Source organism: Salminus brasiliensis, chromosome 16 (assembly GCF_030463535.1).
Source record: "Salminus brasiliensis chromosome 16, fSalBra1.hap2, whole genome shotgun sequence".
Taxonomy (NCBI): Eukaryota; Metazoa; Chordata; class Actinopteri; order Characiformes; family Bryconidae; genus Salminus; species Salminus brasiliensis.
The window spans coordinates 9,488,042-9,501,021 of record NC_132893.1 but is presented as its reverse complement, the minus strand read 5'-3'; the positions used below and the strand labels follow the sequence as shown (position 1 = coordinate 9,501,021).

Genomic DNA, 12,980 nt, shown 5'->3' with positions numbered 1-12,980 from the left:
GTCTTACTATCATTGCTACTCTCTGTCATGGCTTGCCTTGCTGCTAACTGCACTATGTAACTGTTGGTGAAATAGGCAAGAAAATGCTTGCGAGATCTGTGTAATGCTGCATAAGTCATATTTCTGTTAAGTCTACATGCTTCTTTCACTTTCAGTGACAGATCTGTATCTATCAGCTTGTTTCGAATGTGTGTATAGAGTGTGTCCTTTAGATAACTAAAGCTCAAAGCACAAATTCCATAAAAAGTCAATTTAAAGATCAAAATCAACAATTCTAGTGTTCCACACATTTTAAAGGAGACATTAAGTGTGGCTCCTTGTTCCCTATACGACAGTGAAGAGTATATGATCAAATAACATGTTAATTCAGTGGTGTAGCCAATAAAAGCCACAGTGATGAGCTCAACAGTGGCTGCAGTGCAGTATGGAAGAGAGAGATGTTTGACTTTTTAAGGTTGTTCATGCTGAGAGCAGGATTTAGCAATATGATCATGATTATATGCCTGCCAGACCAGTCATTACACAGCAAAGTTTTAATGCGCTAATGTAATTTAATGTTAAGGGTGGTTCATATTTACATGTTACAACACCTCTCCACTATATTTGAGGCTCATAACGGAGATTCAAATAGCATTACTCTTTTTGTTGGATGTTACATTTACATTTATATCGGAAGCCTGTATCTGAATGTTATTGGAGACTGTTAGATTACCTATAATCCCTTACTCAAGCATACAAGTGAGAACAGAAAAGGGTGCAGGTGGCCATAGAAGAACTGATGTAAATGACATTGCATCATTATTTTACAGTAGTGTCCATCAAAAAACTTTTGTAAATGAAATGTCAGCGGTGAAGTATGAAGGCTTTGAGCTGAAAATTCTGGTAACCTGTAGAGTCTAGAATAGAATAGACAGATAGTAGAGACATTTTGCAAGAAAGAATTAGTTAGTTTTAAACTCATACATATATACACATATGTAGACAGTAGAGCATATACAGGCAATATACAGGCTATTGCGATGGTTATAAAAATTCACTTTTTAAGTATTTGTAATTGTGTGTGTGTGTAGGAGAGTCAGGCAGAGGTGACCCACCTGCAGCAGCAGAAGGAGGAGTTGTGTACTCAAATTCGTGACTTGAGTGTTCCTTTGAACCTCAGCTCTGACTCTGTCTCTGAGCTGAAGAAACAACTTCGTGAACTCGACAGCAAAGAGAAGGAGCTCAACCAGGAGATCATCAGAATGACCGCCAAAATCCAACAGCAAGAGCAGGTACCACTGCTGACCCAGCAAAGAACCTCAGCAAAGATACAAAAACCGTGAAGGTGCTCTGTAAACCCTTAGAAGGCTGGTACCATAACTTGCAAGTATAAACGTAGGCACATCGCCTAATAAATGCTTTGTTTTATTTGGATTGGATATGGGTAATTTTTTATTTATTATTTGACTTGAAAAAGTTTTGAAATAGCTCGTAGCTATAAATTAGTCCATAGTCCACATCTATAGATTACTTACTAATGCTTATGAGTTCAAACAGACTACTTTCAGCTGACAAACTGAAAGTAGTCTTGGGTCTTGTTTATTTGGTCTGCTGACTTAGGAAATCCTATTTATATATATATAAGACAATATCTTGACAGAGATTCTGAGATCATGTGCTATCTGTAATTTCATGACACAAACACAAAGGTTGCCCACCTTGTTACAGATAAATTTGATATGCTTTATGAGATATTTGATAAAAAACAGTATTGCTTCTTACACACCTGTTGTAACTGTTGGTAAACAGCTGTTTTGCACAGTTCATGGTCTATAAACAGCACACATAAACAGTACTTAGGGAAAGATGACAGAAGCCTGCATGGTCAGCAGTTATTGGACAGTGTTGTAATGCATTTGGTGGAGCTTTTGGGCAAAGGAAGAAATGTTACGATACACAGTTACTTACTGGCAAGGAATCTTTTGGCAGACAAAACCACCATTAATAAAAACAATTAGACAATGTGCCCACCAAGTTGCTCAGGGTTGGAAAAGTAACAAAAAATTTAAAAACAAAATGTATGCATCCTCAACACAATGCATCAGACACTTTCTACTGACAATAGAGCAAAGAAACTGTCTAACACTGTTTTCCATCACAGCAACACTAAAGTTAGTGGGACCACACTTAAGCTATTGTTCTGGGCTATCGGTCAAATCATAAAAGTGAGAATAAATGACCAATGCAGAATAAAGTGTGAAGAATGCAGATTGGGAAACAGTCTTTAGTTTTTGAGGTTTGTGGTATATTGTGATGCCATTATTCCAGTTGGCGTGGTTGTTGTGGTGCAGCGGATAGTACCACTACCTGCCAGTGAGTTGCTACACCGGTCTGTGTGACAATGCTGTGCTACAGCAATAAGAGTACTAACAATACACTGGCCCAGTGATATACAATAAGAGCCATCTAGCCATCATTATGGCATCTAGCAATCAGTAACAACTTTCTTGTATAAACCCTCAGCTGTCTTTTGACTGCCAAACCAAATCGTGCTATAAGTAGGTAAAACCAACATTCTAGTAGGTAGTCACATAGAATCAAATGAGCTCAGCGCTTCTAGTGTAGGGCTTCTAGAGCTTCTACAGCAATAAGTGAATATTGTGTATATCTGTCAAAAGTGAGGAATCTGAACTTTAAATCAATGCAACTTTTGTTTGTAAGTATAATTTGTTAAACAGTTATTGTTGGGGTTTTTTTTGCCAAAAGAAAAGAAATATAAAAGAAACATTGCACACATGTATGCCTTGCTTTTCTTACGTTCCCATTTTAAGCTGGCAATACAGAATGTAAATCAAATTTCAAAATATATCATTATGGAAAAAATATGTAAACATAAAGTGTATGATTATTATTTATATATATAGTTTAGTGAAAGGATAGACTCTAGACCTTCTAAAGATGAACCTCACCAGAGCAGTGAGCAGAGTTTTTTCTTCCACAGAAAGAGAGAGAATTTTTTTTCCCAAATCTCCTTTCACAATGAAAAACAGCTACTTAAGTTAATAAGACACCACAGTTTTGCCGACAAACTCTACAGCACCCAGCAGTGTGAGTCTGATAACAAATCCAAAAACAGCAACAATAAGTAGAGCTTTATGCTGTACTTTGACACATAATGATGTTACTAAGCTAAAAGGTTTTGGACATGGGTGTAAGCCGGCAGCCATGATGAGCTGCCTGCTTGGGGTTTATGAGGTCGTTCTCTGCGGCAGACTTAAACAGAATGACTCAGTGCCCTTCCTCTCTTTCTATTCCCTGAAGATGCATCTGCGGTTCGAGATGGAGATGGAGAGAATGAAACAAATCCATCAGAAAGAGCTTGAGGACAAGGACGAGGAGCTGGAGGATGTGCAGAAGTCTTCACAGAGACGGGTGAGCAGCAAGGGAGAAGGAGATGGGATGAGAGGTATAAGGGGAGAAAAATGCCTGCTAAAAAAGGTCACCTGCAAAACACAGTATATGTTGTGTTTTGAACACTGGAATGCTGGTTGGTAGCAAAGGAGGCAAAACAGCATGTGCTGTGTTTTGAGAGGTGGTATGGTGGTCAACTAGCACCAGACCAGCATAAACTAGCGTTTGTTGAATTTTGATCTCTGGTATGTTGGTCAACCAGCATCACACAAGTACCAAACTAGCATTAACCATTGTTTATTTAATTTTAAACTTGAATACTTATCAACCAGCACCAGATCAGCATTGACCAGCGTTTGCTGTTTTGAACACTGGTTTGATGTTCACCCAACACCAAACTAACCCAACCTAGCATAAATCAGCATTAAATTAATTATATTATAATTATAATAATATAATTATAATTAATTCTTTTTTTTTCAGCAGAGAGGTTTGATGTGTGTGTGTAGACAAAAATATCCATGTCCTGACAAGGTATAAAAACAAATACATGTGTGTGTCCAGCTTAGGCAGTTGGAGATGCAGCTGGAACAAGAGTATGAGGAAAAGCAGATGGTGGTACATGAGAAGCATGACTTGGAAGGATTGATTGCCACTCTGTGTGAACAGGTAACACAAGCCAAATACACACAGAGGGGTGATTCTCAGATTTCTCAGCACTGTGCAAGTACAGTCTCTGGGGGGCCACATTCACAATCTCTTTAAAATATTATTTTATAATAAATGCAAATTTACATGCAAATTCTGTCTCAACAAATTTGTTTTAGTCATTTAGTTATGATCGCTATGCCTAGGAGTCAGAAGTCACTCAAATGTTTTTTTTTCCTGGCTCCACAAGCGGTGACACTGCATAGACACACTGATTTTGCCTCCTACATTAGTTGTGCATGCCATAGTTTTTAACAACCAACTAAGGGTCACTTACTTTCAACTGCTGTATAGCCAAACATAGTTGTGGAGTTGTGGCCACCATTGTGCTTATCAGTGTGTATGTTAACCTGTCATTACTCTGCACGTTCCCATAACTAATTTGTATAGATTGCAGCTGAATAGACTGTTTCTGCACCATTCACAATGCAGTGTCCTCACTATTCTTTTTACTCTGTTATGTTCCTCCAGCAGCCGACAGTCCATTACTCCCCTGCCATTTTATTGGCCCGCATTTTATCATTACCATGCAATCCAAAGCATTCTGGAAACATTATCTGCGGACTTGCTCTCTCTCGTCTATGATTGAAATAAAGTGTACTGGCCCCAGGGGGCAGAATAATAAAAGCTTACACAATGGCAGTATGCCTGTAAGTCATAGAATATTTAACTATGGATTCATACTGGTTGTCACTGCATATTTTAAATCTCCTCTTTTTTGCTGAATAAAAAGCAAAAAATGGTACATTTACTTCTCCACTGGTGCTCCAGAATGTACCTGCTAATGATGAGAGCAGCATCTAATCAAGCACAACAGGATTTATTGCCTTCATGTCTTTTTAAAGGCTATTAAAATGGAAAGTGACATCACTGTCTATGGTTGGACTTTTTTGGCTGGCCTACTTGAAGGTGAAGTGTGTCATTGTGATGCACAGCTATATATCTGCATCTCAAGAACAAATGTTTTTTGTAAGACAAGTAGACAGACAGTCTTTGACGAAGCATGTAATACAAAACAAAACCAATCTGCAACCAAAAACCAGTACCTGACATATCAATCCATTCCTGAAGGCATAAAAACTCGCCAGGCATTAATGATTTGTCATGTTCAGCACAGGCAGAGCAGTGTTTATAATACCTAATGCCTTTGTATCTGTTACTATTAGCTGATGCCAGAGGCTGCATCTTCAGAAGCCCCAGAGAGGATAATGTTTCTGTAGCACCGATGAGACTTCAAAGATGGAATAAAGTGACATCATAAATCTCTGATACTACACCAGAGTGATAAGTAGACCCTGTTAGCTTAGGCTTGGGCCATTTGAAGACATCTTTAGTACCTTTAACCCTTGTGTAGTCCCAACATTCTGTATACTCCCCTTGTCCTAAGGGTCAAAAATTTGACAAATTTGCAAAAAACAATTACGAGAATACCAGTGATTGTAGGACACATGCCCAGTATTAATATAAAGGTTCATGCAGGTTAAACAGTCAAATGCATTGCCGTGCAGTGAGGCATGAAAGAAACTGCAGTAATGCATCGCAGTGGGGAGCAGGATAGTGGAGAGCCATGTTGAGTAACCCCAGGCAGAACAGTAGGAACAGGGCATCTCAATACATGAAAGAGAAGGAAAATATGAAAAATTAAAAACAAAGGAGTTATGAGTATTATGGCAGTTTAGTTTACACAGCAGGAAAGCTAGGACCAGAAGGTATAACCTATATGCAGGCACCAGCACCCAACCATGAATAGACTCGCACCAGCAGTGGGGCAGCTCAGGACATGGGAGAAAGAGAAGTAAGGTGACAATGAAGAAGGGGTTCAGGAATATAAATAGTCTGTTGTGGGGGCTGTAAAGGAAGTAGTTAGAAAGACAATAATAATGATCAGAAACATGTTTGTAGAGTAATACAGAAATATGTATGGAGACTACAAATGCAAGACAAACCTAATGCAAGTTAACCTAAAGATACGTTTTCAGTTTAGATTTGAACACTGTGAATGTTTCTTGGGTCCTGAATAGGAACAGGAAATGTATTTCAGAGTGTATGTGACAAGTTGTGGAGTTTAAATTGTTCCTCAAGATACTGTGGGGCCAAACCAGACCTATAAGTCAAAATGATTTTTTTAATAAATGCGAAATGTATAATAATATAATAATAATAATACTTCTGTGATTGGTCTCTTCAACTTAACAAAACTTGACCAGCATCAGTCAGTGAATCATCATAGGTGAGGTTACAGGAACATCCCTGGGCTTTTTTTGAAGAACCATTGGGCTTTTTGACTTATGGGCCTTAAGTAGGAACACACTCCTGGCTTCTTGGTCCCTAAAATGTACAAAGCACAATACAGAAGCCTACGTAAAAACAGCATTCAAAGTCTAACATTTTTCACACTGACAAAGCAAAAGAAGAATAGATGTTCAGTATCCCAACCTGATTTGAGCAAGTAAAAGAAGCAACCATAGCACAGAAATCTTGGGAAAACGTTTGATATGACCCAGGTTCAAAAAAGGGACTCCATCGATCTTGAGATGAGTGGACTTAACTTGTATATGAAAAATGATCTGTGCCTGTATTAATTATTAAGATGATTCCATATTTTAGAGATCAACAAAGTTTTTCAATAATGAAATTCAGTCAACACATTTATTGCCAAAAGTAACTAAAGAGAAAGACAAAATTTATGTTTATTTATGTGAAAATGAATTAAGCAAATTCAGTACAATACTGTACCTCAGACATTTGAATTTGTCTGTAAACTCTCCTTCTGCCTCTCTTTCTTGCATGCCTCAGGTGGGCCACAGAGACTTTGACGTGGAGAAGCGTCTCAGACGGGACCTGAAGCGAACCCATGCTCTGCTTAGCGATGCACAGCTGCTGCTGTCCACTATTGACCAACCTGGACAGGGCCAGGCCCTGGGCACCAAGGAGCAGATGGAGAAACTGCACTGCCAGGTAGCATTCAGTTATTCTCCGCACCACTATTAGCATCAGAAAGCTAGCAATTTTTTCTGTTGCATTGTTTTCTGTTGCATTACAGTCAGACAGCACTGGTTTGCAGAGCCTTCAGACAGCCATAGTAAAAAAAACTGTGTGTGTTTTCACATTCATGGCTGGGGAAGATAAGTGCCCTGTCGGCATCTCAGTCAGCATATTAGAGAATTTCAGTAGTTTACAAATCTTTCTGTCGGTTGGTTAGTGCTAGTCAGATACAAACAGTTCTGCACTTCTGCCCCAGAAAATGGCCCATTTGATATATATCTACATTGACAAAAGTATAGGGACACCTGCTCATTCAGGGTTCATTTTTAAAATCAAGGGTATTAAAAAGAGCTTATTCTTTGTTTGTTGCAGTTAACTCTACTGTCCAGGAAAGCGTTTTAATATAAATGGTTCAAAATCACTTTATAAAATCTTATTCAATCTCATTTAATTTTAAGGATGTTGTTGCTTCCTGTGAAATGATCCTTTCTTGACCATGTGTTGTTTGTTAATCCTTACCATGACATTGACCTTTGCAATACTGCAAATGAGATTTTTAACTAATTGCTGTGAGCATCCTGACCAGTGTAGTTTAAGATGATTCTGTGGTTTTCTGATTAAAGTAAATGGCTCAATCTTCAAATCTGTCACATTATGGATTGACCAATGTGTTTTTCACTGTTGCAATACCTGGCAATACAACTATTCTGTCCATATCATGCAGCCTTGTATTGGCATATTGTGAAATTTAATTATTTGAAAGCTTGTGATGTTTTAGTGACTTGAGGTTTATGGATCACAGTTACTTACCACAGAGCCCATGAACCAGAGTGTGTGTGTGTGTGTGTGTGCGCGCGCAGTTGGAGGAGAGTGAGGCACGACGTCTGGAAGCCGAAAGTATTCAAAAGACTTTAGCTATGGAGCTGGAGAATGCTCAGATGGAGTTGGAAACCATCTGCAAACATAAGAGCCTGGTAGGAACTTCTACCGAGTCAACATACATTGATGTCCATGTCAGTGTCATCAACTTATAGCTTGCTCCCATCTCTCAGGTGGATGAGCAGTTTGCTCAGTTGCAGTATGAGAAGACTGATCTGCTGAAGAGGCTGGAGGAAGACCAGGAGGACCTCAATGAAATCATGCAGAAACACAAAGCCCTTATTGCTCAGGTTTTTATGTTTTCCTTTTTTCAAACATAATGCTTCTCATTACAAAACATTGTTCCAATTGCCTTCTGGCTTGTGCATGTGATCTTTAAAAAACTACAGGTGCAATATTAGCCAATGTGAGAAAGACCTTTAGTTGCTTAGAAGTTACCTTGGGTTCCTTTGTGACCTTGCAGACACGCCTGACTTTTGGCGTGATCTTTGTTGGTCAACCATTCCTGGAGACAGTGATTATGGTATTGAATTTCTCCATGTGTACACAATTTGTCTTGGTGGAATCTTTAGGGGACTCTTAATAGATATTTGAAAAAGATATATAAATAAGCTGAATTTACAATGCACACAAATCTGGGGGTTGTTTACTGCTCTGTGACTGTGTGTGTATCTGTATGTAAGTATTCTAATAGAAATCCAACAGATTATGTGGGTTGAATTTCCAGTCTTCCAGTGACATCACTCAAATTCGGGAGCTACAGGCAGAGCTGGAAGAAGTAAAGAAAGAACGACACAATCTACAGGAACAGGTGAGGCCAGGGAACCCAGTTTAGAAATACAGAAAGTATGGAACACAGTAGGGAGAGACAATATCATTATACAGTGCTATTGTTATTGTGATAGAACACATCAACTCACAAACCACTGAATTACTGAGCTTATAGTTCAACTCCAGTGTTGCTCTATAAACATCATTAGACCAACAAAAATAAAATAATTGTAGAAAATCCAGATTTTATTTCTTTATTCCTATCTCTCCTTGCTCTCCTCCCTCAGCTCCAGACAAGTTCAGCAAGGGTGCAGTTCCTGGAGTCTTCTACAGTGGCACGCAGCATTGTGAGCAAGCAAGAGGCACGTGTGTGTGACCTGGAAAATAAGCTTGAATTCCAGAGAGGACAGGTCAAGAGGTTCGAGGTCAGTGTGGACACAGAAATCTCAAACTGCCCCTTTCCCTGGATATATTTAGACCATATGTGAAAAACACTGTTTTACCCGTTCATTTGTTTATTTAATATGAACCTTCACTTACTGGTCATTATATCAGGTACCCACCAAGGAGCACTTTGCAGGTACAGTCACATCAAAACAATACCTCTTGGAATTCCAGTTTTATGTATCAGGACATAATTAAAAAACACCTGGTCCTTAGCCAGTCTTAAAATGAGGTAAATACAACCTCAGATGAACAGCAGCACTTAACACATTCCACCTTTAATGTACAAAAACTAGGGCAAAATGCAAAGGCAGACAGACACACAGAAGAAACACACAGAAGAACATGCTAACCATGACTATAGGCAACAAAAGCTATTTTAGCTATTTTCTATTTTACCCGGCAAGCCACCATTCCATTTGTGAGCACCTTGAATCTACTAGTTAGAGACTCTCATTTTGCAAACATTGCTTTTGTGTCTGGGTAGCTACACAAAAAGTGTAATCAATTACAAATGACTAATGATTTCTTTTCTCAAACTAGAATAAGAATCTGCCTACTGTTATTCCATCTCTTACTTTGAAACAAAACAAAGAGAAAAAAACTAAAGTACACTTCAGTACTTTATTTAGAAGCAAATTGTTAATAACAGTGTGTCACTTTTCCTATGTTTACTCTGAACAAGACACAGCAAGTTATGCATGATTAAAGTTATGAATAGTTTATGCTGTTTGAAAACACAAAAAACAGTCAATGAAAACAGTTTAAAACAGCTTTCTTGAAATAAAATCTTTATAAATGGAATGCTTTGTTAGACTGACCTTAGTTTGGGACTTTTTCTTCCTCAGCACAAACATCTTTATCTATGAGGTTCATATTAGTATGATTAGTTGCTTCCACAATTTGTGGAGTTTTGGTGTGCTTTATGGTATACCTATTGGTTATAAAATGGATTAAAGTCAGGGCATTGACTTGGCCATTCCAAAACATAATAACATGTTATTCTTTTTCAACCATTCTTTGGTAGAACAACTTGTGTGTTTAGGGTCATTGTCTTGTTGCATGACCCACGTTCTCTTAAGATGCAGCTCATGGACACATGGATTGGCGCTTTCATTTAGAATATGCTGGTATTATTCAAAATTCATTGTTCCATTAATAATGGCAACCCATCTTGGCCTAGATACAGCAAATCTTGGAATCTTTAGGGGACTCTTGATAGGCATATACAAATAGATAGATATTATAGATATGTACAGATTTGTATAAAAAAAACTACTACTGACTGTAGTGTAGATTAGTGCTGACCCAGCATGGTTAGCATGCAGTGCACAGTTCTCCTTTGCTGTTCTCAGGTTTTATGGTTTGATCTCTTGTGCTGTGTTAGTAGAACCAGTCTAGAACTTGGATAACACTCATCTAGTCTTACGTCATGTACTTTGCAGATCTTTTGTTGTTGTTGTTGCACCTGCTGTGTCTGTGTGTGTGTAGGTGTTAGTACTACGTCTGAGGGATAGTGTGGTAAGGCTAGGTGAGGAGCTGGAGCAGGCGGCGCAGGCTGAGGGCAGGGAGAGAGAGAACTCCCGCTACTACCAGCAGAGACTGGCCGACATGAAGCTGGAGTTGGAGGACATGAGCCTCAGAGAGCAGGAGGGCAGTCGCCGACGTATGGAGCTGGTATGTAACACATACATATTAGGGAAGTCAAAATAGCAGAATGTTGACTTTGGTACTGATGCAAAACAGCCTAATACTCATTAACGAAAACAATTCTATGCCAACAAATAAAAAAATAATGAGCCTGCTCTAACAATCTTTCTTAAGAATAAATTTATTCCTATACAGAGTTTTTACAAATATTCTGACGTCCACCAATGTTTTGTATTTGTTACATTTGTTTAAAGCAAACACAAAATGTTTAGGAGCAGTGCGTCATGTGTTACTGAATAAGTCATTTAAATTTGTTTAAAGCAAACACAAAATCTTTAGGAGCAGTTACTGAATAACACCTGTGTGAAGAGTGTGTTTTAGGCATGTTAACATAAGTGTCTTTGCCATGCACAACTTCTGCCTATTAAAATAAAGAATTTAAAATATTACAGGGTTAGAATATTTAATTTTCTACCACATTGCAGTATTGAAAACCATTCAATACATTGTGCAACACTAACATATACACAAACTCACACACTAGGTATTCTGCGATGCCTGATTTGCTATAGAGCACTTCACTTTAGATAAGTAGAACAGCAATATATAGCAAAGGGCATGAAAAGTTAAATTGGAAATAGCTGCCTCCTGGAAATAGAGGCTAGTATTAAATTGATCCAGAATGGGATTGGGAAGAGAGCATTTGTAGTTTTGTCCAAGTGCTTATCTGTTATGCACTTAGTTTGTATTAAACATTAAAGATCTATGCTAAATACAATGTGCCATGTTTTATTTTTATTTTAGTGTATTTTTGGAAAAAATTAAAAGTGGATTTACCTGTCAGGCATAAATGTCGTTTAGACAAATGTATGCATATTCTTGCATGCTCAAGAAGAGTGCACATTACTGCAAGCCAAATACTGAAAGCTTTGAGAAAGTGTAAAAATTCATAATTTAACAAGAGGAAGAAGGTGCTTAGGCACTTGCCTGTGTGTATTATAATTTGACCTCTGTGCCGAGGGTGGAAAAGGATTCAATATTATGAATATTAGCTACAGGACTATTGATGCTTACTGCATACATTAACAGCAGGAAGCATTTCTTCATTTTCATTTATACACACATGTGCACATGTACACACACACAAACACACACATTCTGAAGCACTCCAGGTTATTGGTCGTGAAAGGGAGGGGACACTGGAGATGCTGTTGTCATGGAGATGAGATGAGAGGAGTGGAATGGGATTTGTTGTATCAATAACCTTGAAGAGACAATAGGAATTAATCATAGGCAGACAGTGTCTGGCCAGTACAGCAGGGCCAGACCTGGAGACTGAACAAAGAAAATGGCAGGATGAATTATTAAATCAATCCTAGCCTGCTCTCTTCTACTGTAATTACAGTGATCAAATAATGCCACAAGTAAGGCTTATTTAATAGATGAGTTTTAATAGATGAGATGAGAGGCTATTTATATGTTAAACTGCAGTGCAAGAATAAATTTAATATGATTAAATGATGATAGAACTGAAAATGTATGTAGCTTAGATAATGAAAAGAATGACACAATGACAATGTCCTTGTGTAGAGCAATAGAAATAGAAAGACATATTAATTCCATGTTTTTCACCTCAATGCAGAACAAACTTCCTAAAAACAGACGTGTTGAATTATCATTCGACATTTCTTTCTTTAAAAATTTCTTTAATTTATATTAATTAAGATTATATCTTTCTTTGCTTGCTCCTGGTCTCAATTCAGATTGACATTCGGAATGTTGTTGCTTTCGGGGATTTAATCTGGTCTGAATTTGCCCAGGAAATGCAAGTGGAGGAGCTAAGTGCGATGCGTCAGACACTACAAGCTGATCTGGAAACATCAATCCGACGAATTGCTGATCTACAGGCTGCTCTGGAAGAGGTGGAGTCAAGTGATGAAAGTGATACTGAAAGGTATGGTCTTTCTGAAGAGTTTGGAGTTCTTTTAACCCCATATGAATAAATGGGGTAATTTATTGAACTGAATGGTATACTACGTTTGTTTTTCTCACTTAACCTCACAGGCAGCCATTAGTTGGAAAATTACAGGTTCTTGTTCCTTTGCAGTTCTTACTTAGTTGACCTAAGTTGCCACAGCTGTCACAGCAAATCC

General features: G+C 38.2%; 1 protein-coding gene across 1 annotated transcript in view; it reads left to right on the top strand.

The window, feature by feature from the left end:
• Positions 1-12,980, top strand: part of LOC140537243 (unconventional myosin-XVIIIb-like) — a 56,979-nt gene that overhangs the window by 38,670 nt on the left and 5,329 nt on the right. Inside the window, exons 32-41 of the mRNA XM_072659569.1 lie at positions 1,071-1,271; positions 3,301-3,411; positions 3,955-4,059; positions 6,895-7,056; positions 7,944-8,057; positions 8,136-8,252; positions 8,690-8,773; positions 9,021-9,158; positions 10,669-10,854; positions 12,648-12,781. Coding sequence (XP_072515670.1) covers positions 1,071-1,271; positions 3,301-3,411; positions 3,955-4,059; positions 6,895-7,056; positions 7,944-8,057; positions 8,136-8,252; positions 8,690-8,773; positions 9,021-9,158; positions 10,669-10,854; positions 12,648-12,781 — 1,352 coding nt within the window. The remainder of the gene's footprint in view (positions 1-1,070; positions 1,272-3,300; positions 3,412-3,954; positions 4,060-6,894; positions 7,057-7,943; positions 8,058-8,135; positions 8,253-8,689; positions 8,774-9,020; positions 9,159-10,668; positions 10,855-12,647; positions 12,782-12,980) is intronic.